The sequence below is a fragment of the Protopterus annectens genome, chromosome 11.part0 (genome assembly GCF_019279795.1).
Source record: "Protopterus annectens isolate FY-2018-M chromosome 11.part0, PAN1.0, whole genome shotgun sequence".
NCBI classification, from domain to species: domain Eukaryota; kingdom Metazoa; phylum Chordata; order Ceratodontiformes; family Protopteridae; genus Protopterus; species Protopterus annectens.
In genome coordinates this window covers 988,565,722-988,587,223 of record NC_056745.1, presented here as the reverse complement: position 1 = coordinate 988,587,223, position 21,502 = coordinate 988,565,722, and the positions used below count along the sequence as shown (strand labels likewise).

At 38.1% G+C, this 21,502-nt stretch overlaps 1 protein-coding gene across 1 annotated transcript in view; it reads left to right on the top strand.

The window, feature by feature from the left end:
* KIN (Kin17 DNA and RNA binding protein) overlaps positions 1 to 21,168 on the top strand; it is a 416,311-nt gene extending 395,143 nt beyond the window's left edge. Inside the window, exons 12-13 of the mRNA XM_044088362.1 lie at positions 15,667 to 15,767; positions 20,950 to 21,168. Of these exons, the coding sequence (XP_043944297.1) occupies positions 15,667 to 15,767; positions 20,950 to 21,012 (164 nt within the window). The 3' untranslated portion in view covers positions 21,013 to 21,168. The remainder of the gene's footprint in view (positions 1 to 15,666; positions 15,768 to 20,949) is intronic.
* Positions 21,169 to 21,502: the final 334 nt, after the last annotated feature.

Here is a 21,502-nt window from a genome sequence, read left to right as displayed (position 1 = left end):
CTGCAAGATGCAACTCTCCCTCAAAACCGTTCTGTTGAAGCTGCAGAAGAGGTTTAGATCCAGCTATTTGACTTGATGATGTCACATTGCTCATTCAGTTGATTTGATCATTCTGATGATTTTATATCCCAAAAAGACTTAAAACTATCTCAAAATGTTCTACGATACCAAAATGTCATTTTCTGGATTTATTAAGTACAAAATATCATCTGCAAATGATACTAGCTTTTCTTGGTTACCATATGATATATATGCCTGAGTTTGTGAATCTGTCATTTTTTTGTCAGTGACTCTAAATATGAAGCGAATAACAAAGTGGAAGGAGGACGCCCCTGCCTGGTTGCTGTGTTTAAACACATATTGCAACTAGGAATCTTCCCGTCTTAATCCCTGTCTCCAACCCTTCATGTAGCTTACTAATTAACCTAATTATTTTATCAGAGGACCCAAATGTTACCATTGCCCTACAAGTAAAATCCCATCTAACTGTCAAATATTATGTATCAAGACCACTCAACAATTCTGATTCCCTTTGGATTATATTTGTTCTGTTAATGTTTGCTTTCCTGCCACAAAACCCCATTGATCCATACCAATCAATTTTGGCAACACTTTTGATATTGTCTTAAATATATAGATGTAAACACTTTATTATCATGTTTAAAATTGATATGGGTGTGGATGAACCTGTGTCTGAATCATCTTTTCCCTCTTTCTGTAATCCACCACAGTTTTCTTCATTCACTTTACTCCTTCCCTCCTAATTTCCAAACTTTCAGAGGAATACTGCCTGTTCTCTAGCGAATTTCAACCCCTCTTGTCCATTTTCTGTACCCCTACTTGCAGTCATCTGTACTAGTGTACGTCACCATTTTATGTCATCTCTTCCTATCTTGGCTATTAACTGTTGAGCTTCATCTTTCTCTAGCATTGGCATAATTAAAGCTTCCATAAATATTTCCATTTGTGCCTTTTCTTGGTTTTTACATTCTCCTGCTGTGTACAAGTTTTCTTATAAATCCTTATATATTTCTAATACCTCTGTGGAATCTATGGTTATTTTTTCTTGAAGTAGTCTCCCTAAGTTTGGTGAGCTTGTTGGGGAAATTTTGTTGAGGGAGGGGGATCAGTAAAAGAATCACAGCAGTGACACACTATGGATGTCTTTTTCACGGATCAGTTATTATTATGAATACAAACATCTCTGACTTTCTGGTGACGAGCACATTTACTAGATGGGTTTTAGAGCTTCAGGCCTCCACTTGTAAAGACCATTAGTTGGTCATTCACAAGGACCAGATTTCTGTTAGGACATTCCTCAATTTCCTTCCAAAATTCAGTTTGGAGCTCTCTTTCTGGAGTTCTGTATGTATGCCTGATTATCTATCTATGCCTGATTATCTGTCTCTCTGCCTTTGTGCTTATCTCTCTCTTCCTGACGATTTGCTTGTCTGTCTTTCAATTTGCCTATTAGTTATCTGGATATGTGGCTTTGTCTGTGGACCCTTTTTCACTACAAGCAAGAGCAAATACAGTGTGAATGTGTAGTCAATCAACTGGCATGTTTTGGAAGGTGCAGAGAAGCTTGAGTAGTTGGGGAAACCAATGTTGGCACAGACAGACTATGCAGAGATTCCCACTTCTGTCTGTCTCTCTCTTTTTTTTTCTGTGGGAAAAACCAGGAGTATTAGGACTTTTCATACCTTGGATGTATGTTGTCATCTCAAGATTTACCCGAAAAGATAACTTGATGTCAGGAAGATATGAACCTGTGGTTTGCCTTGTGTAATGAGAACTTAGAAGTAACAAGACACTTTCCAGGTGTTTTTGGTATTGTATTTTTTTTTTGCTATAATTTGATCTTCCATTGCTCAGTACAATTTAGAGTTCACTCTTCCAAGGTGCATCCCCTTTAGTAATCTGTTATGGACCTCTCTGATGTGGCCATTTCATTGTAATTACATTCATTCACAAGTGCTTTTTTATTTCCCCAAACATCTTTATTAAATTTACACATATGACAAAGACAATCTTACATTTATAACAAGACAAAAAAGAAAGCCAGCACCTTGGGAGCATGAAGATTGAGAAAACCAAGTCCATGACGACCACCGCCCCACCCTTGTCTGCTGGTAGGATGGAAATATCAATGTTGGCCCTAAGATCTATAAGAGCTTTTTGTTCTGCCATTGTTAGATTATGTCTGAGAATCTATGAAGAACTTAAATGGTAATGCAAATCTTTGATAACTGCCTGTTGGAAAATGGCCACATGTTTGTCCATGGGTAGACTAAAATTAGATTTATAGAATCTAAATTTAGTTGATCTTTGAGAATGGTCTTGTCGGCCGAAATACAATTTCAGATTAAGCTTTCTACAAAATGACAGTATATCAGAGACAAAAATGCTTTCATCCACAAAAAAACCTGGGATAAAACCAAGACCTTTATTCAGCAGTGATTATTCTTCAGATGATAAAACATATTTAGAAATATTATGCACATTTGAACACTCTACATTTATTTCACTATTGATTGAAAAAGATCCTCTACGGTTTATACCCCTGTGCTTATGGTCCCCCCTGTGCCTCCTACCCCTAAAGGGTATTCTGAACTCCGACCCCTCTTGGAATCAGGGTAATCACCGATATATGTGGATTCGGTGTCAGTAGTGGAGGATTCCTCCCCCGAAGTTGTGGTGTGTGGTCTGCCTCTTTTCAGTATGGATCTGGGTCTTTTTTTGCATATCTGAGTAGTGTTTTTTGTTCCATCAGCAAACCTAACACTTCTCTGTGACTCAAACGGCCTACCCCTCTCATACCTCTCAACCTGGAAACATCAAAAATCTGGACAAGGCCCATGAAAAATAGGTACAAATCTGTACGCTGATTAACTTAAAATTTGCATACATAATTATGTAACCCCACCCACTCCAATGGAATTGTGGGATACTAACTTTCAAATGCATACTGAAGAAGAGACGACCAAAATATGGCACCAGAGTCCCCCTGTAGCCATTCCAATGTCCCATTACTTGGCTATTTCACCCCATTTACCATACACACTAATGTGTGCATACTGCTTTACTTCTACAATGATTTGGATTTTATTTTTACATTATATAGCACAATGCACAAACATTAATAAATATCTGCTAAACAAAGCAACACTGTCTCACAATGAAAATTGACTTGGCATTAAAACTTCTCTTCCCTTGAAACTCGCATTAATTGAAACAGCACTGAAACCCACACCACATCCAAAGAAAATGCATCTGGCCACTGGTGGATAAAGACTACCTTTAGGCTGTTTTCAAATCATAGGCCCCTTGCATACAAAACAAGAAACATACATGCATTCCTTGATGCACCTTCCTGACTTTATTAAATTATATTCCTTGTATAATGCAGCACACTTGTTAGACTTAAGTTAACTTAGAGCGCATTTTAAATTTATTGTTTGAACATTTTTCCAGTAGGCAATGAACCAATAATGATAAAACTGCCCAATTCAGAACATTTCCATCATAAAAGTCTACTTCCAGACACACACACACACACACACACACACACACACACACACACACACACACACACACACACACACACACACACACACACCATGCATACGTATCTTTCACAGCTTCTCGCACTTATTTTCAATTTCAGTTTTTTTGGGGAGACTGGGACAAAAGGCTAAAAACTAGGGACAGATTTTAAACATGGCTTGTATAATTTTAGAAAGTTGCTATAAATTTCAAATACTGATCTTATAAACTTAGAAAATTGCTAGAATAAAAGGTTTTGTGTTACCATTTATTTTCTGAAGAATATGAAGTCTGAAATTCAAATGTCTGTCATTATTTAGGGAACACTGCTAACAACATCCCTGTAAGCCATAACAAAACAAAACCACAACTTAAGCATATTGGACATTAACCATAGTAAGTATTCATACATAAAATGCACTTTAACAGAATTCTGTCAATTTGTCTACTTTGGACAAATCACTTCTAAGAACTGAGATGATCTTAAAACTGATAGAAAGGTCAGACAAAAATCAGATGATAAATTTAGTAAACCTCACCCCAGATTCCTATGTGTAGCCACCACTAAGCTTGCCAGACCATTGCTAAGTATATTTAACATTTCTCCTATATTGGGTACAGTTCACACCCTGTTTCAACCATGCAGTTAGTTTAACTATAAGCTTTCTCCTTGTTCACCTAAAATCTACAAATCAGCCTTCTCCTTGTAAACTCAGACTCCATACCAATTGTAAATTTATGCTTCTTAGCAAAAAAATATGTAAACTCCTCTATAAACAGACCTATAACCACATCAATGACTGGTTTATTTTGTGACAAAACAGCATGGTTTTCAAAACGGCTGTAGGCAAGTCACTGCATTGTATAAAGTACCAAACTTTAATGATGTGGCATGTGGATGATGGCTGTCTCACATCAGCAGCATTTACTGATATGACAAGGGAGTTTGAGACAGTTATTCACTCCTAGAAGAGCAGACTACAGTTTAGTAGAAGAATAGCGTTTTGTAATTCTGCCTTTCTGATTCAAGTTTTGGAGTTCAAATTTGGCTTTGTAATGCATGGGACACACACACACACACACACACACACACACACACACACACAGACACACACACACCAGTTCCTTACCTTCCAAGCCGCTCTTCTTCTGTTTGTTCGGCCCGCCAGCAATCCCGGCGAACTGCTCAGCTTCCTCTGCCCGAATTCCCGCCGTTTCAGGCGAACTGCTCAGCTTCCTCTGCCGACTGCCCCTGCTCAGCTTCCTCTGCCCAGCCGCCACCATTAATCCCAATTCCCGCCATTTCAGGTGAACTGCCCAGCTTCCTCTGCCCGGCCGCCGCCATTAATCCCAATTCCCGCCGTTTCAGCCAGCCGGAAATGATGATGTGAGCTCCTTGAGCTCAATTCCGACTGGCTGGTAGCCTGGCGAAGCTGACGTCATTGCGCACGTGATGACGTCAGCTCCAACAGCGAGAAAATTTTAAAAATGCAAAAGAAAAATCGGAAATGAAGGGGTGCCACTCGGGAATCATGGCACCCCTTCATTTGGACCCCAAAACCCGGTAAAAAATGAGTAATTCGGAATGGTTGGGAGGTCTGACCCCTCTCAATCTTCCGTATCTCTGGAAAACTTGTGTAACATTTTGTGGCGTTCGGTGTCAGTAGAGGAGGCTTCCTCACACTGTTTGGAATTTTTTCCTTTCATCATTTTGTTTATTTATATGTGCACCTTGTCTTTATATCTTCTGGTTTGGTCAAACCAAGGATAGTCAAACATATGATGGCATCTGTTGCCTTTTCTTTTTGAATCACAGACAGGATTTATTTCACCATTGTGCAGCAGTGGAAGGGTGACGATCTACCTATTTTTGCAAGATCAGCGTTCTACAGCATCAAAGCATTAAGCGTGGTCATTGGGTCTTTTAAGTTTCTGTCCATTTATATTCAGTTTGGAATGCTTCATATATAGCATTTGCCTTCCTTATAGGGGGTGATTCATGGACTACATTTTTTGGTCGGTATTTTGGACTAATTTAAGTTCGTTCTTCTTTTAGGTTCATAGTTTCATAGGTAGTTACTAGGCTATCTGCCCTAGGGCATTTATAAGCCTAGCCAGAGTGTATTTGGCTTCCGCCTCCTTATTAGATTAGCCTACTGTGCCTCTGTAAAGTAGGGTCACAGAAGGTACCCTTTTAAGATTAGTTTACTGTGCCTCTGTCTAGCAGGGACACAGACGAGATCCCAGGGGTGAATTTGTGATTTCCCATCCACGCGTCCAGATTTCGCTTGAAGAGGGTCAGCGAGGGGCTATGTCTAACATTAATTGGGATTCTATTCCAGAGTGAGGGGAGCCTCTGGGAAATGAATCTGTCCCTCCAGCATGTCCTATTTATTTTTGTGCTGAGGTTTAGGTCCCTGGAGCGTGTAGCTCTAAGGGACTTGGATTTTTTGAGGTGGAGCATGTCCATTAATTCTGGGTTTGACATGGCTTTGTACGTCAGGCATAGATCGCCTCTGAGTAAGGCGGTAAGCAACTGAGTACAGCTGGAGTTTCTTTAGTCGAGCAGCATAGGACATCTGTTTGTAGCCCATGATCCTCTTGGTGAGGTACTTTTGGGGTCTCTCCAGTTGCTGCAGGTGTTGGGTAAGGTACATCCCAAAAGGGGCATTGTATTCAATTATGGGCCTGATGAGTGACGAGTAGAGGGGCATAATGACCTCTCTTGATCTAGATGCAAACCCTTTCGTGACAAGGTGGGCTATATAGAAGGTCTTTCTAACCACTTTGGCAACGTGATTATCAAAGGAGAGATTACTATCTACATTGGTCCCCAAATCTCTAATTACTTCTTCCGTGCCAATGGATTACCACCTATGTGGTAATTTGTGGGCACCTTGTTTTTCCCAAAGGGGATGACTATGCACATTTTAGCATTTAGCTTGAGGCCGTGGCTCTGGCACCAAGCATCCATCTCTGTGAGACCCTTTTGGAGGATGCTTGTGTCAGCTGGAGATTCGATTATGGCCCCCAGTTTGCAGTCATCTGAGAACTTTGTCAGCCATAATCCCTCCGTGTTAGCCAGAACCTCAGAGAAGTATATACCGAACAAAAGAGGTCCCAGAACTGAGCCCTGTGGGGCGCCACTTGTAAGTGGCTTGGATTCGGACATGGCACCTGCGATTCTGACCATGTGGGTTCTATCTCTGAGCCAGTTTGCAACCCATCTTGTGATATAGAGGTTGATATTTTCCCTTTGGCTGACACTTGGCTGTGTTTTCATAATTACTACAAGGGCCGTGTTGGAATTGGTGTCATTTTGTGGATTTGCTAGCATTTATGTGATCGGGGATTATTTTCATTTGGGCAAATGTTCAGGAATTGACAGTACATGGGTTTGATTTGTGCTTATATGCGACACCTGGGTAGACTGTAATCTATGGGGTTTGCACCAAGGAAGGATTACATGACAACAGGGAGAATGGATATTCAACTTGCATTGGTTTCCAATTAATCAGGGCTGACTTTAAGAACCAAAAAGGCTTTTTTGGTGCTTGTTTGCAGATACTCTGGTTGTACATTTTGGTCCGGGACTTTAATCATTTTGGTAATATTCAAAAATGGTTTGCATTTTTGTGTGTACACAATTTTTGATATAGTTATATATGTATTATTTAGATAGATGGTGATTCTGTGACTAAGGAGAAAACGAGCATTCAGCCCACACTCAGGCGGAGAGAATCAGGGCCTAATTTCACTTTTTATAAGTATTTACATCATCAAGACTGCAAATTGTTAGAGAAAGCATTCTCTTTTGGTCGGATTGTCATACGGATGAAGAATGGAACATTTTGGACTATTTTCTCATTTTTACATTGTGTTGCCCAGCTGGTGAAAGTCATTTTCTATGGGCTTATGGACAAGGGGTTATTTTGTATATATATTGATTCACATTTAACATAGGCATTTACTGTTTTTTTACATAGGGATTCAGTGTATTATCTTTACATGTTTTTTTTACATTTTTTTCATGTCTATTATCTTTGTTGAGAATGATTCTCTCTACTGTTTTTTGCAGGGTTCTAGTTAATATTTAGTTGGCCTTAACATTCTAACATTTGTTTTTTGAACACAGATTGTACTGTTTGGGGAAACTAGAATATGGTGATTTTTCTAACCATTTTTGACTTGTATATGACAAGGTGAAGTAATTTAGGAAACCATTATAAAACCACTATTTGTTTTCACATAGCATCTATCTATCCAGCTAGCTAGTTTGGACATTACCATTAATGAGATTGTTAGTAGTCTTTATTATATTGGAGTTAACAAGGTATAGGGTCAGACCTCTTTATACTTTATCACAAGTTGGTAGCAGGTTGATATTTTGCAAATTGGTGGATTATTTATTTCTTGGGCAACAATCTTGTGTTGTGAAAGAGCATCACAAAAATTGGTTATTACCTAACTGACAGTAGATAATTGGGTCCTCTATTTTTGTTAGAAGGCTTTTTTATCACTTGGGGATTGATCAGCCAGTAGTAATCATACAGATCTGTCCGGGAACATGTGCATATGTATCCCTTTTAGTTGTTGGCATTTACAACTTTGTCTAACAAGTGGATCTCACAACATAAAATATTTTTTTGGGTCAGAATGGATGATTTGCATATATACTGTGTGTATTTACAATATGTCTTTTTGGTCATTTAAGGAAGGTTTTTTTTACTCCGTTAGGGGTAGAAGGCACAGGGTAAGCACAGGGGTAAAAACCATAGAGGATCTTTTTCAATCAATAGTGAAATAAATGTAGAGTGTTCAAATGTGCATAATATTTTTAAATATGTTTTATCATCTGAAGAGGAATCACTGCTGAATAAAGGTCTTGGTTTTATCCCAGGTTTTTTTGTGGATGAAAGCATTTTTGTCTCTGATATACTGTCATTTTGTAGAAAGCTTAATCTGAAATTGTATTTCGGCCAACAGGACCATTCTCAAAGATCAACTGAATTTAGATTCTATAAATCTAATTTTAGTCCACCCATGGACAAACGTGGCCATTTTCCAACAGGCAGTTATCAAAGATTTGCATTACCATTTAAGTTCTTCACAGATTCTCAGACATAATCTAACAATGGCAGAACAAAAAGCTCTTATAGTGCTTAGGGCCAACACTGATATTTCCTTCCTACCATCGGACAAGGGTGGGGCGGTGGTTGTAATGGGCTTGGTTTTCTCAATAAATCTTCACGCTCCCAAGGTGCTGGCTTTCTTTTTTGTCTTGTTATAGTTTGCCTGGCTTGTGTATCTACTGTACTTGTTAGCCTGCCTCTTTGTGAATCTTACATTTATATAAATGAAAAGCATACAAAGTGATATCACTTTAGTTGCAAACAGTTTACATCACATACACAATTGAAACAACTGTAGTTGTAAACATATTATACATCACTTATAAACCATCCAGTCGTTGTCAGTTAAGCATTATATACCTCATTCAAATCTTGCCTCTTAAACCTCGTTCCTGCAATTCCCATTTTTCCTATTTAGTTTGCTCCTTCCCTTTTCTAATTATCCCAATTCTAGTTGTTTTATCTCTGTTACTATATTCACTACTTCTGGTAAAGTTAGTCTAGACTTTGATTTCCATTTTCTAGTAATTGCTTTTTTGGCAGCCACCATAATTAGACTCAGCAAGGCATTACTATGTCTATGCAATTCCGATTTTGTAGCGTAACTCAAAAAGCAAATCATCTCCCCCAGTCAGTGCACTCTGCTCACCCAGCATCTCTGACAGAGCAGTCTGCAGGGAATCCCAAACTTCTGCCAGCTCAGCACACTTCTAGGAAATATGTTCAAAACTACCTATTTCTTGCCCATCACACCTCCACCATTTGCTATCCACCCAAGGAAAAATTCTGTTGAGTCTACTTGGGGTATAAAAATACGTATGTAAACACTTCCAAGCAAAGATCCTAAGTCTTATATACTTTGTTGCATATTTGGGAGATATGCACATATCCCCCCATTGTCTCTTTGTGAATTGCTTATCTCTCTTCCTAATCCTTTCTAAGCTCCTCTGATTTATTCTTATAATTATCACGCAGTATTTCATATGATTTACTAATTATTCCTTTTTAATGGCAGCTTCTGTTCTAGAGCCTATTAAAAACTCTACCACTGTTGGTCTTTCATTTAGGAGCTCCTGTTTCTTTTTCTTTGCCTGTATTCTGATATCAGTCTCTCCAAACTACATGTTCCAGGGACCTAAACCTTGTCACCACAATAAACAGAACATGCTGGAGTGATAGATTCCTGTCCCAGAGACTTCCCATACTCTGGAACAAACTACCCATTCATGTCAAGCAAAGCTCCTCATTGGCTCTCTTTAGGAAATATCTTGACTGGATAGGAAGTAAAAAAATTCACCCCGGGGATCACTTCTGCGACACTGCTTGACAGGGGCACACGAAAATAATTTTCTTGGGTGGCGAAAGCCAGGGAACCTATTTGGCTAGGCTTATATAGGTCCTAGGGCAGGTAGCCTAGTACCTACCTATGAATCGATCCTTGATAGGGAAGGCAGTCTCTAACCTGCAGTCCAAATACATTTTTGGCCTCCTCCCATTTTGTTACCTTTCCCTTTCTAGTTATTTGCTCCCAATACCTTGGTTCCTTTGCCAGTTTTCTCTAGTTAATTACATCCCCCTCTTGCCTACTCTCTGTATCCCTGATCACAGTCAACCCTATCAGCAAAATCTGTTTTCTCCATTCTCATGCTGGTTTGGTTCTTAGAATACTCCCTGCTATTTTATGACTATAATGCTCTGTATGATTTTGGTTGTTCTTAAGAATCTGCATCCAAAATCCCAATCTCTCCTTATTTCTTGTGCTTCTTCACTGTGTCAGCATCATTCCTTTCCACTTTGAATTATAGTTTTCTGCTTGTGCTATGTATAAGAGCTTTAACTGTGTTGCTCTAAAATACCCCTTCAAAATAGGTAATCTTATTCCACCTTGATCTGTTGGTAGAATCAGCTTGTCCCACTTGACACTTACTGTCTTCCCTTCCCAGATAAAATCCTTCAACTCTTTTCTAATTGCTATCCACAAGTTGTCCTCAGGTTGATTAAAAGTATGCCTGACCTGTGTATAAGACTAAAGGGGCTAAAACATTTTAATGGCTTGTATTTTAGTAACAAGTGCTTTTGTTTTGGTCTGCACAACAGGATTCAGGCATGCTTTGGCAGTCCAGTTTTGTAGGATTTGACATCCTGCTGTTTTCTCCTTTTGGCTTCTGTAGCTCTTGTGCCTCTGTGAAAGTGTTATCTGTTGCTTGAGAGTTCTTCCCCAAGCTGTTTACCTACTTTATAGGGCTTCTTAAAGTAAAATCTGTTACATTATTTACTGTATGTGTTAATGTTCAAGAAGGCCCTCTGTAGTGTGTGCTTTACTGTCCCTCAAGCTGTCAGTTATTAGACATTCCCTTCAGCTCCTTTGGGTGTGCTAAGCTGTGTAAATGCAAAGATACTCCATTTTAAGTACTGCTTGCATGAGTTCTCTAAGGAATGAAATAGGAGTGTGGGAGCTAGGCATGGTCAAGAGCCATCACTGACTCATTTGGCTCTCCATGCCACTCCCTGATATGGTGTTCCTCAGCACTAGGTCCCTTCTCTGATCTGGCACTCCTCCCTTCTGTGAAAAGGAACATCAGATCCTACCATCCTCCCACTCTACCGTCCTTTTTATGTGATGAGTGGAAAATAAAAACCTAACATGTTGCACCCAGGGAGGCTGCCCCCTTTGCTGCACCTAGTTATGCTTCTGGGCATGGTGACACCATTATGGTTGTCTGCACAGTGTGTTTGTGCTTAGATTGAAGGAAGCATAGATTTTTGAAGAATTGTACAAAGAGGGGGCTCTCAGGAAGGAAATCCCAACTTTTTCCACAATAGAAGGCCCACTTGAAGTTCAGCTGATATGCTGAGTTTGCCTGTGCGTTTCATTTTTAAAATGTTTAACCATTTCAGTGAAGAACGTTTACTTCAGTTATGCTTATCCCATTGTCTGTCAGCATACTACAACCCATGATGTTTGGGAGTAGATTGTACACATTTCTGTGCTTTCTCAAGACCATCAGACTTGTGCCTTGCAGCAATTATCTGCATGTTAGTGTCAGTGGTTACTATGCTTGAGACATGAGGAATGTGTTGTGACATTACCAGCAACACTTTTGAGTGTTTTTTTTCTTGGCTGTTACTGTGTTAGAAATTCCAAGTAATCAAGTGATGCAGAATAAATGCTTCCCACTCCTTTCTTGGTATGATTTGTATTTTATAAAAACACTTCAGGTTTTTGTAGTGATAGTTTTGAAGGAGTCTGTTCCATATTTTTTTTTCAGTCAGGTATATGTTAAACCTTGTTTCAAGGAATGTATCTTTTTCTGCCAAGACATTTTATAAAAAGCCATTTTGAGTTGCACCCTCTTGCCTTGCTTGTAGAATCTTTGCTATTAATGCAGTCACCCCTCCAGCTGTTCTAAATTAAAAGTGGCTTGATTATTATTATAAAATTAACAATTTAGTAATAAATAATGGTTAAAATAATTAATTAATAGTGTGTAGTGATTGTTAAAAGTTTAGGGTTTATAAAAAAGTTAGTCATTATCCAACTCAAAAAAATGTTATAACCACATAAACATCTAACTAAATATAAAAAATGTATTCAACATTTTAAATGCCACTTCATTTTTGTTTTCAGAATGATAAAATTGAAAGTCTGATGTTAGATTGGTGGTTTATATGTGTTAGATGTGGCTGTGATTGTGTTGTGAAATTGTTGTATTTTTTTTTTTTTTTTTTTTTTTTTTTTTACACTGTATAAATATAACAACATGCATAAAATCATGTTAATATATCATTTATATAATTATAGAAATTGAATTTGATTTATAATTTGATAACCGCGATGATCAATTATTTAATATGCTGTGTGTATAATTTAGGGATAAGTGTGTATGCTGTGTGGGAGCTCTAACCCAGCCAGCTAGAAGCTTGAGGATTCCTCCCCTGCTGCCACCCCCATCTCAGACCTGGTAGCTCATTCATCCATAGTCAACTGCGGTAATCATTCCCAATTGCCATAATAGTTTCCAAAGTCACCACCAAAATTCCCTGTGCCAACTCATTCCTGGGCAGCGTCGTTGGGATTTTGGTTCTGCAGGAGAGTTGAAAGCAGGTGAAGAGCTGGTTTCTTCCTGTCTTAATTTTAAAGATGCCTCTCAGCATGTCTTAATTCCTCTCCTCTAGCGATCGTTTTAGAGGCACACAGTTTGCAGCATACATGACTTTTCAAGTATACAATAGGCCCAGGCACAATAACCTCTAGAGACCTGTCCTATCAAGCAGGCTCCCCCTGGTTATAACACTTGACCCCTATCCCTTATCACCTTCACCCCCCTTCACCACAACATAAATTATTGAACATCCGTTGTTGTTGATCAGTAAAATAAAAATCATTCTCTCATAAATGTTATATGGATACATTTTAAAATAAATATCATTACTCATGTTTTGCATATTTTTAAAAAAGTAAAAAAAAAAAAAAAAAAAAAAAAAAAATTTAACAATTCACTGACACCAAAACAATCTTTTTTAAATCTCTTTGCATAAATCTACCCAATCAGACTTCAGACTCAGATGTATGTTCTGAAACCTAGGAAACTGGCATTTTAAAATTTTTTTATGGTTAGTCATTTTTATTTAAGTGCATATGTTGCAAACATTTCATTTTTGAGTTGATATAATGACTAACTTTTAACACCCAACAACTCTAGCACACCACCTTAGTACTAGATACTAATTAATTAATTGTGTATAATACAGGCTATTTAATGGAGGTTTACTGCACACTGCAATTTTTTTCACTTGATAAAGCTCAGGGATTGCCCTGAGAAAAGCGTGTTGTTGATTTTATCAGTTCTAAATTAAAAGTGTATTCTATTCACATGGAAATACATTTTTCATAATGTCATCATCCATTAATTTACTGACTCCTCCAGATTTGCATTAGTGTGTGATGTAACAGTTCTTGCACCTTTGAAAGCAACGTTAATGCACTGATTTCACTAATAATGTTGCTTTATAGAAGCATTTTTATTATCAGTATTCATAGCTGAAGCAGAAGAGTGCACTGTGCAGTTAGCTTTTAGTAGATTAGCTTTCTTGTCCTTCCATTTTCTTCACTGCTGTGAGTGATGTTTATAGCTAGGCAGAAGAGAATCACATTTCATTTTTACTATCACTTAGTGGGTTTAAAATTATGGTTATCAGACAGTTTAGAAAATTTTAATTTAAAGGCATTCTTGTCATTAGTGTAAACAAGTTTTGCTCACAATCATACACCAGTTCTTGCCTTTGCCTGTTGATTATAGTCCTTAAAGTGATCCTACTGGGACTTCTGATAACCATATTCAGATTCTCACACAAACAGAACAGAAGTTCATTTCCTTTTCAGAGGTTTGATCATGTGTTGTTCTCCATATATCTGATGACGGGAGCTTATTTTTCCTTGTCTAAAATAAGGAATCACTTTTTGTGTGTTTTTTTTCTGTACCCTTCATCTGTTTGTCCCTTTGATCTGATTTAGAGAAGTACTGTATTCTGATGAATTTAATTTTCTGTTCAAATCTTGATTTTCAATCTTTTTCTTCTCTGCTTCATTTCTTTCACATCTTGTTTCACTCCTGTGAGTATAACATAAGAGGTTATAGGTCACTGTTGTTACCCTGACAGTTCTTTAGTATCATATTGGACTTTCCTGTTGAATACTGCATCCCTGTCCATTATCAGCCTCCAACAAGAAAGCTCACGTTAGCAGTAAGGCGCATCTTTACAGTTGTTGTTAATGAATAGTTGAGCTACAGTAGAAGACTAGGTGTTAGAAGATCAACATCTTTGCTGGTGACATACAAAGGTAGGTGTAGCAGTGGCTGCGCTGGGCAGGAAAGTGTCTAGCAAAAGGTTTGGAAAGGTCGAGGAAGTGAGCTGAAAGTTGCCAGTTAAGGTTCATAGCAAAGAAATGCTAAATCTGACACTTGTACCACTACAATCCTGATGTTGACACACCAGTTAGGAAAAGTATAACTGATGACCACAGAGTAAGATAGGGATCTAGGGTTTTAGTCAAGCCTGAATTGGCCCACTGGGAGCTTGGTGTGAGGGCAGTTACAAACAGAATGCTGGGGTGTACCCACAGAGGAGAGTGTTCCAGAAGCAAAGAGGTAAGGCTTCCACTCTGCAGGATCTTCATCAGAACACACATCAAGTACTACATGCAGTTTCGGAGGCCATATAAGGAAAAGGATATGCAATTGTTAGATGGAACTCAGAAGAACATTACTAGAATGATCTGTGGAATGGAAGAGAAGGATTTTGACTAGAGGCTAGAGGAGTTCGAGTTCTTTTGTTAGAAACCAAAGCGATGGGGACATCGTATTGATGTAAAAGATCCTGACTGGGAGATCTGAAGAGATTATTCTAAACAGGAAAGACAGACAGGTTAGGAGGGTGTCAGGCAATATATTTTAGGGGCTAACTATGGTCCCTTGGAATGGACTACTGAAATGGGTGGTGGAGAAGGAATCCATATACACATTCAAGACTGCGTGAGATAGTGGAAAAAAAGTGAAGGCTTGGTAGGGATGGAAGTGAGGTTGAATAATAAGGCACTGAAAATGTCCAGACCTAGGTAGGCTTATTTTCTCCTTATGACATTGAGCTGATGTAGTATTTATAGTAAGTGTGCAGTTTTTCATTTATGGCTTAATCACATTTAGTGCAGAGGATTAAGGCTATGAGCTGCTTCTTGTACTCCAGGGTTTCATTCCATCAGTCTCCATTTTGTCTGCTGTGTATCTGAGCAAGTCACTTAACCAGATAGTGCTTTGTGGCATTTGGGGAATTGGGCTAAGTTCTTCATTGGTCTCCTGAACAACAAGCCTTGCAACTACCAAGGAACCTAATCCTCAAGTCTAGAAAACAGAAAGGAAAATGTATTAATAAAGAAACAACACTGTAACATAAAATGCGTACTTGAAGTTTAATATGTTCTATCTTTCAGGCAAGAGAGTGCTGATTTTAAATGGGGGCTATAGAGGAAACACCGCCATCCTAGACTCGATAAATGAGAAGAAATTTTGTGCCACAGTTATAATCGACTCTGTGAGTATATCTTGAGTACATCTGCTAGATGCTGGATAGAATTTCGTGCTTTTAACATTTACGTTTATTTTGTATTTTACTGTGTAGCATCCTTTAGAAATTCAGTGGACATATGACTTCACTTTTAATATCATGAAGTTAAAGCTAGGGGAAATGAATCCAACATTTTTGTGTAACCACCATTTGTGTGCATTACGTTTAATAAAGTCATTGAAGTTATGCAAAATTTAACTTCTCTCGGCCAGACCCTAAAAGCAAATAAAGCAAATGTATGTGTACTATCTTAGAGAGCACATCAGATTTTTATAAAGCAACAGAGCAGGACTTGAGAATGATGAGATTTTGCTACTTTCATCCAGTATTATCCTTTTTTAGAGCCACCAACAATTGTATTTCATTTTTTTCTCATTGTGTGAATAATCTCAGTGAGGACATTGAATATCTTAACTTCACTGTGCATTCTTGTAGCAGATAACTCTTAACAGGGTTGTTTTACCAGTTCGTTGTTTGGGCACTTTTTTTCTAGTAGTGTTGCCACTTGCCTGAGTGAGCATCTCATATATGCTGTCCTTGTGTGCTTGCATATGGCTGTATTACTGGGGATGCATATTTGGATGTTCGTCATATTTATCATTGCTGCAGTAGCCTTAGCAATATGGGTTATATCCTGCACAGGATACAACCGAGGGAGAGCTTCCAAAGCTTCAAAGGCACCTTCCATGTACACAAATCATTATTCAGCTCAAGCTGAGCTGAAGGAAGAGTGGTTTGGGCTCCAAGCCCTTCAGAGCTTTCCTACTGCCAAAATATTGCTCCTCTTGCGGGTTTTTATGGATAGACTGTCAGCTAACATTTTCTGTTGCTAGGGATATAAGTTCCCTATGGGAGAAAAATCCTTCTGCTTGTTCAATTTTGGTCATAAAAATATTTGTTTTCTGTGAAATTACTTATTTTATTCTGGGGGAAAAGAGTATTTATAGACTGTCGAATGACTTTTAGTAACTTCTAAACAGGAGCATTATTTTTTAGTTTTGTGGAAAAATTAAAAACTTAAAGTACTTTTTTCTTGGAGGTTGTGGTAAGTATTTAAAGTGCTTTTCACTATGTATTTTGGTGGAAGAAGTGACTACTTTATCTGTTTTACTGACTGTTGCTGCCAGGCTTCCCAAGGAATTGGTCATCTTTTTCAGCTTTACCCTGGAACAACCTAGCATTTCCTTGGTTCTTCCTTCTATCAGCCACAAAAAGGCGATAGCTAATGAACAACCTTTTGCAACCACTGCAGGTTACTGAACTGCTTCTGTTGCAGATGGGTGACTCTGCTGTGGCTATTTCTGACTCCTCAAATCATTCAACTTTTTTCTTGTCTTCTTCTGGTGTAATCCCTCCACCCACCATGGACCAGCAGATCAGTACATCCTCTGCAGCTATTGTAGTGCCCTTGGTGGGCAAGGGAGAATCACTGTTGATGGTTTTGTGAGAAGGAGCAGGTAAATAACCTCTCTGCTTAGCCAGACTGAAGTTCCTGCCCCTGTCCTTAGGAAGGTTTTTCTTGGCAAAAGTGGGTCTGCTTCTTCAGAAATTCCTGTCAAAAAGAAGCAAAAACATACACTTATGTCTTCTCCTGTGTTACTTTGGATAGGAGTAATTTATTGAGCTTAGCTCCCGGTTTAGTTCAGGCTCTTGACCCTTCCAGTTCACCTGTTTCTCATAAGAGAAATACATTCTTCATTTTCTGAAGTCTCAAGATTTTGAACCACAGAATGATTGTTAAGGGACAAATTATGTTCCCCTCCCCCATCATTTTTCTGATTCAGATTCTGAGGATAGTGTGACTTCTGCCAGTCCCTTTGAAGGATTCTTGTTTTCCAAAATTATTTCCACAGTGAATCAGGTGTTTCAGTGGGAACATAGTGACATTTCACTGGCCCTAAAGGAATATTGCAATTTAGTGCAACTGGATTTTCCTGAACCTATGCATATTCCACCTTTTTTCAGCATTGGAGAATATATTTTTTACAGTATATAACTTGCTTCACGGCCAGTTTGCAGACCCCAAGAAAGCCAGTAGCTTGTGTGAAGTTCCTCAGTCTTATAAGTTTTATGTACTAATACCAGATCAAACTCAGCAGTTATTTCTGTGGTAAACCCAGCTTCTGCTAAATATCTGGTTAATACTAGTACCACGCTCCCCTTCTGTCAAGGATGGGAAAGCTTTTTGATAGTTTTGGGGAAAACAGTATATTCTTCAGCAACACTTAATTTTAGAATTCTCAGCTGTCAAGTTCATGTGTTAGTTTATGCTTGACTGTTTTGAGAGCATGAGGAATGTTATGGCATCTGTTTCCTCTTCTAAGGAAGCAAAACATATTTGTGTAATTTGGTTACTTGTGTGTCTCGAATGTCTGCTCACTGTTTCAAATGTGCTTATGGGTCTGCTTATGGTGCTCCACGGCTGCTGCTACTGGAAATGTTATGAGGAGTTTTACTTGGTTGTTTACTCAGACAGTAGAGAGTTAGCTTTTGAACCATCTACTGCAAAGTTTGTTAAAAATTGTGATGAGAAAAGGATTAGCTGATTCAAGGAATTTCTCAGATTTTTCAGCCTTCTTTCTCCAAGCTTGTCAAGGGGTTTAATGCTGCCTCCACACTTTTTTTAGAAAGCAAAATAAGCACAGTAAGCTAGTGGTAAGCCATCGTTGTTGTGTTTTAAAAGATTGCTTTTTTCAGTTGCTTGTACAGTGGATGTAAAAAGTTTACACACCCCTGTTAAAATGCCAGATTTTTGCGATATAAAAAAATGAGACCACAGTAAATCATTTCAAAACTTTTCCCACCTTTAATGTGACCTATAACCTGTACAATTCAATTGAAAAACAAACAAATCTGTTAGGGGGAAAAATATAAAAAATAAAAAACATACAATAAGCTAGTTGCATGCACACCCTTAAACTAATACTTTTGTTGAAGCACCTTTTGATTTAATTACAGCATTCAGTCTTGGGTACACACCTGCCATCAATTAAAGAGACTGATTAACCCCAAATAAAGTTCAGCTGTCCTATTAGGATTTTCCTGACATTTACTCAGTTGCCTGCTACAGCAAAAGCCATGGTTCGCAGAGAGCTTAAAAAGCATCAAAGGGATCTCATTGTAGAAAGGTATCAGTCAGGAGAAGGGTACAAAAAATTTTCCACAGCATTGGATATACCATGGAACACAGTGAAGACAGTCATCAAAAAGTGGAGGAAATATGGGACAACAGTGACGTTGTAAAGAACTGGATGTCCCTCCAAAATTGATGAAAAGACTAGAAGAAAACTGGTTAGGGAGGTTGCCAAGAGACCTACAGCAACACTGAAGGAGCTCCAGGAATTTCTGGCAAATACTGCTTGTGTACTACATACAACAACAATCTCCTGTATTCTCAATATGTCTGGGCTATGGGGTAGGGTTGTAAGATGGAAGCCTTTTCTTACACAGAAAAAACATCCAGGCCTGTCTTAAAATTTTCAAAACACTACATTCAGTCTCCCAAAAGCATGTGGGAAAATGTGTTATGGTCTAATGAGACCAAGGTCGAACTTTATGGCCACAATTCCAAAAAATATGTTTGGCACAAAAAGAACACTTTGCATCACTAAAAGAACACCATCCCCATGGTGAAGCATGGTGGTGGCAGTATCATGCTTTGGGGTGGCTTTTCTTCAGCTGGAACTGGGGCTTTAGTTAGGGTGGAGGGAAGTTTGAACACTTTCAAATACCAGTCACTTTTGGCCCAAAATCTTCAGGCATCTGCTTTAAAGCTGAAGATGAAGAGGAATTTCACCTTCCAGCATGACAATGACACCAAGCATACATCAAAATCAACAAAAGAATGGTTTCACCAGAAGAAAATTAAAGTTTTGGAATGGCCCAACCAGAGCCTAGACCTAAATCCAATAGAAATTCTTTGGAGTGACCCGAAGAGGGCTGTGCACAAGAGATGCCCTCGCAATCTGACAGATTTGGAGCTCTTTTGCAAGGAAGAGTTGGCGAATATTGCCAAGTCAAGATGTGCCATGCTGATAGACTCCTACCCAAGAAGGCTGAATGCTGTAATTAAATCAAAAGGTGCTTCAACAAAAGTATTAGTTTAAGGGTGTGCATACTTATGCAACTAGCTTATTGTATGTTTATTTTTTATATTTTTCCCCCTAACAGATTTGTTTGTTTTTCAATTGAATTGTACAGGTTATAGGTCACATTAAAGGTGGGAAAAGTTTTGAAATGATTTATTGTGGTCTCATTTTTTTATATCACAAAAACCTGGCATTTTAACAGGGGTGTGCAAAGTTTTTATATCCACTGTACATCATTTAAATTTGCATATTTTGTTGATATAAATATATGAACACACAAATCGATTCATGCTTTTTGTTAGTAAATACTTTAGGTGTTTGCATCACTTTTATTTAGCATATACTTGTCTAAATTGTAATTGTGTCTTATTTGTGTAGATGGAAGTTGGCTGCTCAATGGCTTGCTGTGCTGACCAGTCTGTTTTAAATTTGCATTGGATTATTTGTTCCTTAGAGTTTGATGTGTAAAATAGTGTGTTTTTCATGTCTGTGTATTGAAATGCATTTTATTTAGTATATAACTAGATCATTTTCCTGAGTGTAATTATTTATTTGCTTGTTTGAATTTGATCTGTCCTATGAAATGCTTTCTGATGACACACTATGGCAAAAATTGATTTGGTACATTGGTACTGTAAGGACTTTTTAAGTTTTGAAGTTTGGGTTTTGCTTAATGATAAAAATACATTTATTGTAATGATTTATAATGGGATCCAGTTTTTGCACTGGTTGCAGAAAAAAAAATTATCTGATGTAATACTTGATAGTAGGATCTAGTTTTTGATATGCGTGCAGGAAAAAAAAGCATGCTGTTCAAGAAATGACATTTATGAGTACTGTGTGCCCACCAGACAGCTCAGGTAACAGTGCTGGTGGAATTATGACTTCTTTTGACTGTTTTGGTCTCTGTGCTTTGAAAATTAAGTATTTATATTTGGATACTTCTAGGCAGTTTGGCTAAAGAAGAATATAAAAAAAGAATACAGTTTTGTGAGATGCAAATTTTTTTTTCAGTTAAAAATTTTTCTGCTAAAGAAAATGTTTTTTCTTTCTTTATATAGGGGCTTTCAAAAAGTCACAAACTAGAAGGTGTACAGTATGAAGATATTTCCAAGTTGGCCTGAAGTTTGAGCAACAGTTTTAAATAACATTGAACATCCCCCTGAAGATGTAAATAACATTGAGCATCATGTTGATGTCTAATTGGTTAATAACAGAGCTCTACTGTGTCAGAGGTTTTGTTTCTCTTTTGTTTTAATAAATACATGGTGTTCTAGAAATTGTTTCCTGTGTAAGCTTTAGTGGCCCGAATGAGAACTGCTGTACCCCATTTTTGCATGTAGAAAAGGTTTGCACACATTTGAATGCACTACCACTTCAAAATTGTTTGACTGTTGATAACTTATCCGATTAATGTGATTATGCTTTATATAATTTTATTCCATTTCTGTCTCTCTCTGAATTGATTTATCAAGTGTTAGTGATAAAGTCACCAGTGGCTGATATCTGACTCCTGAGCAATGGAAGAAAGTCTGTCCCTGCTGCTGTCACTGTCTGTCTATTTGCCTTTCATAGGATTAGGAGCCCTGTCATTCATCCAAACAGGGAAGGCAG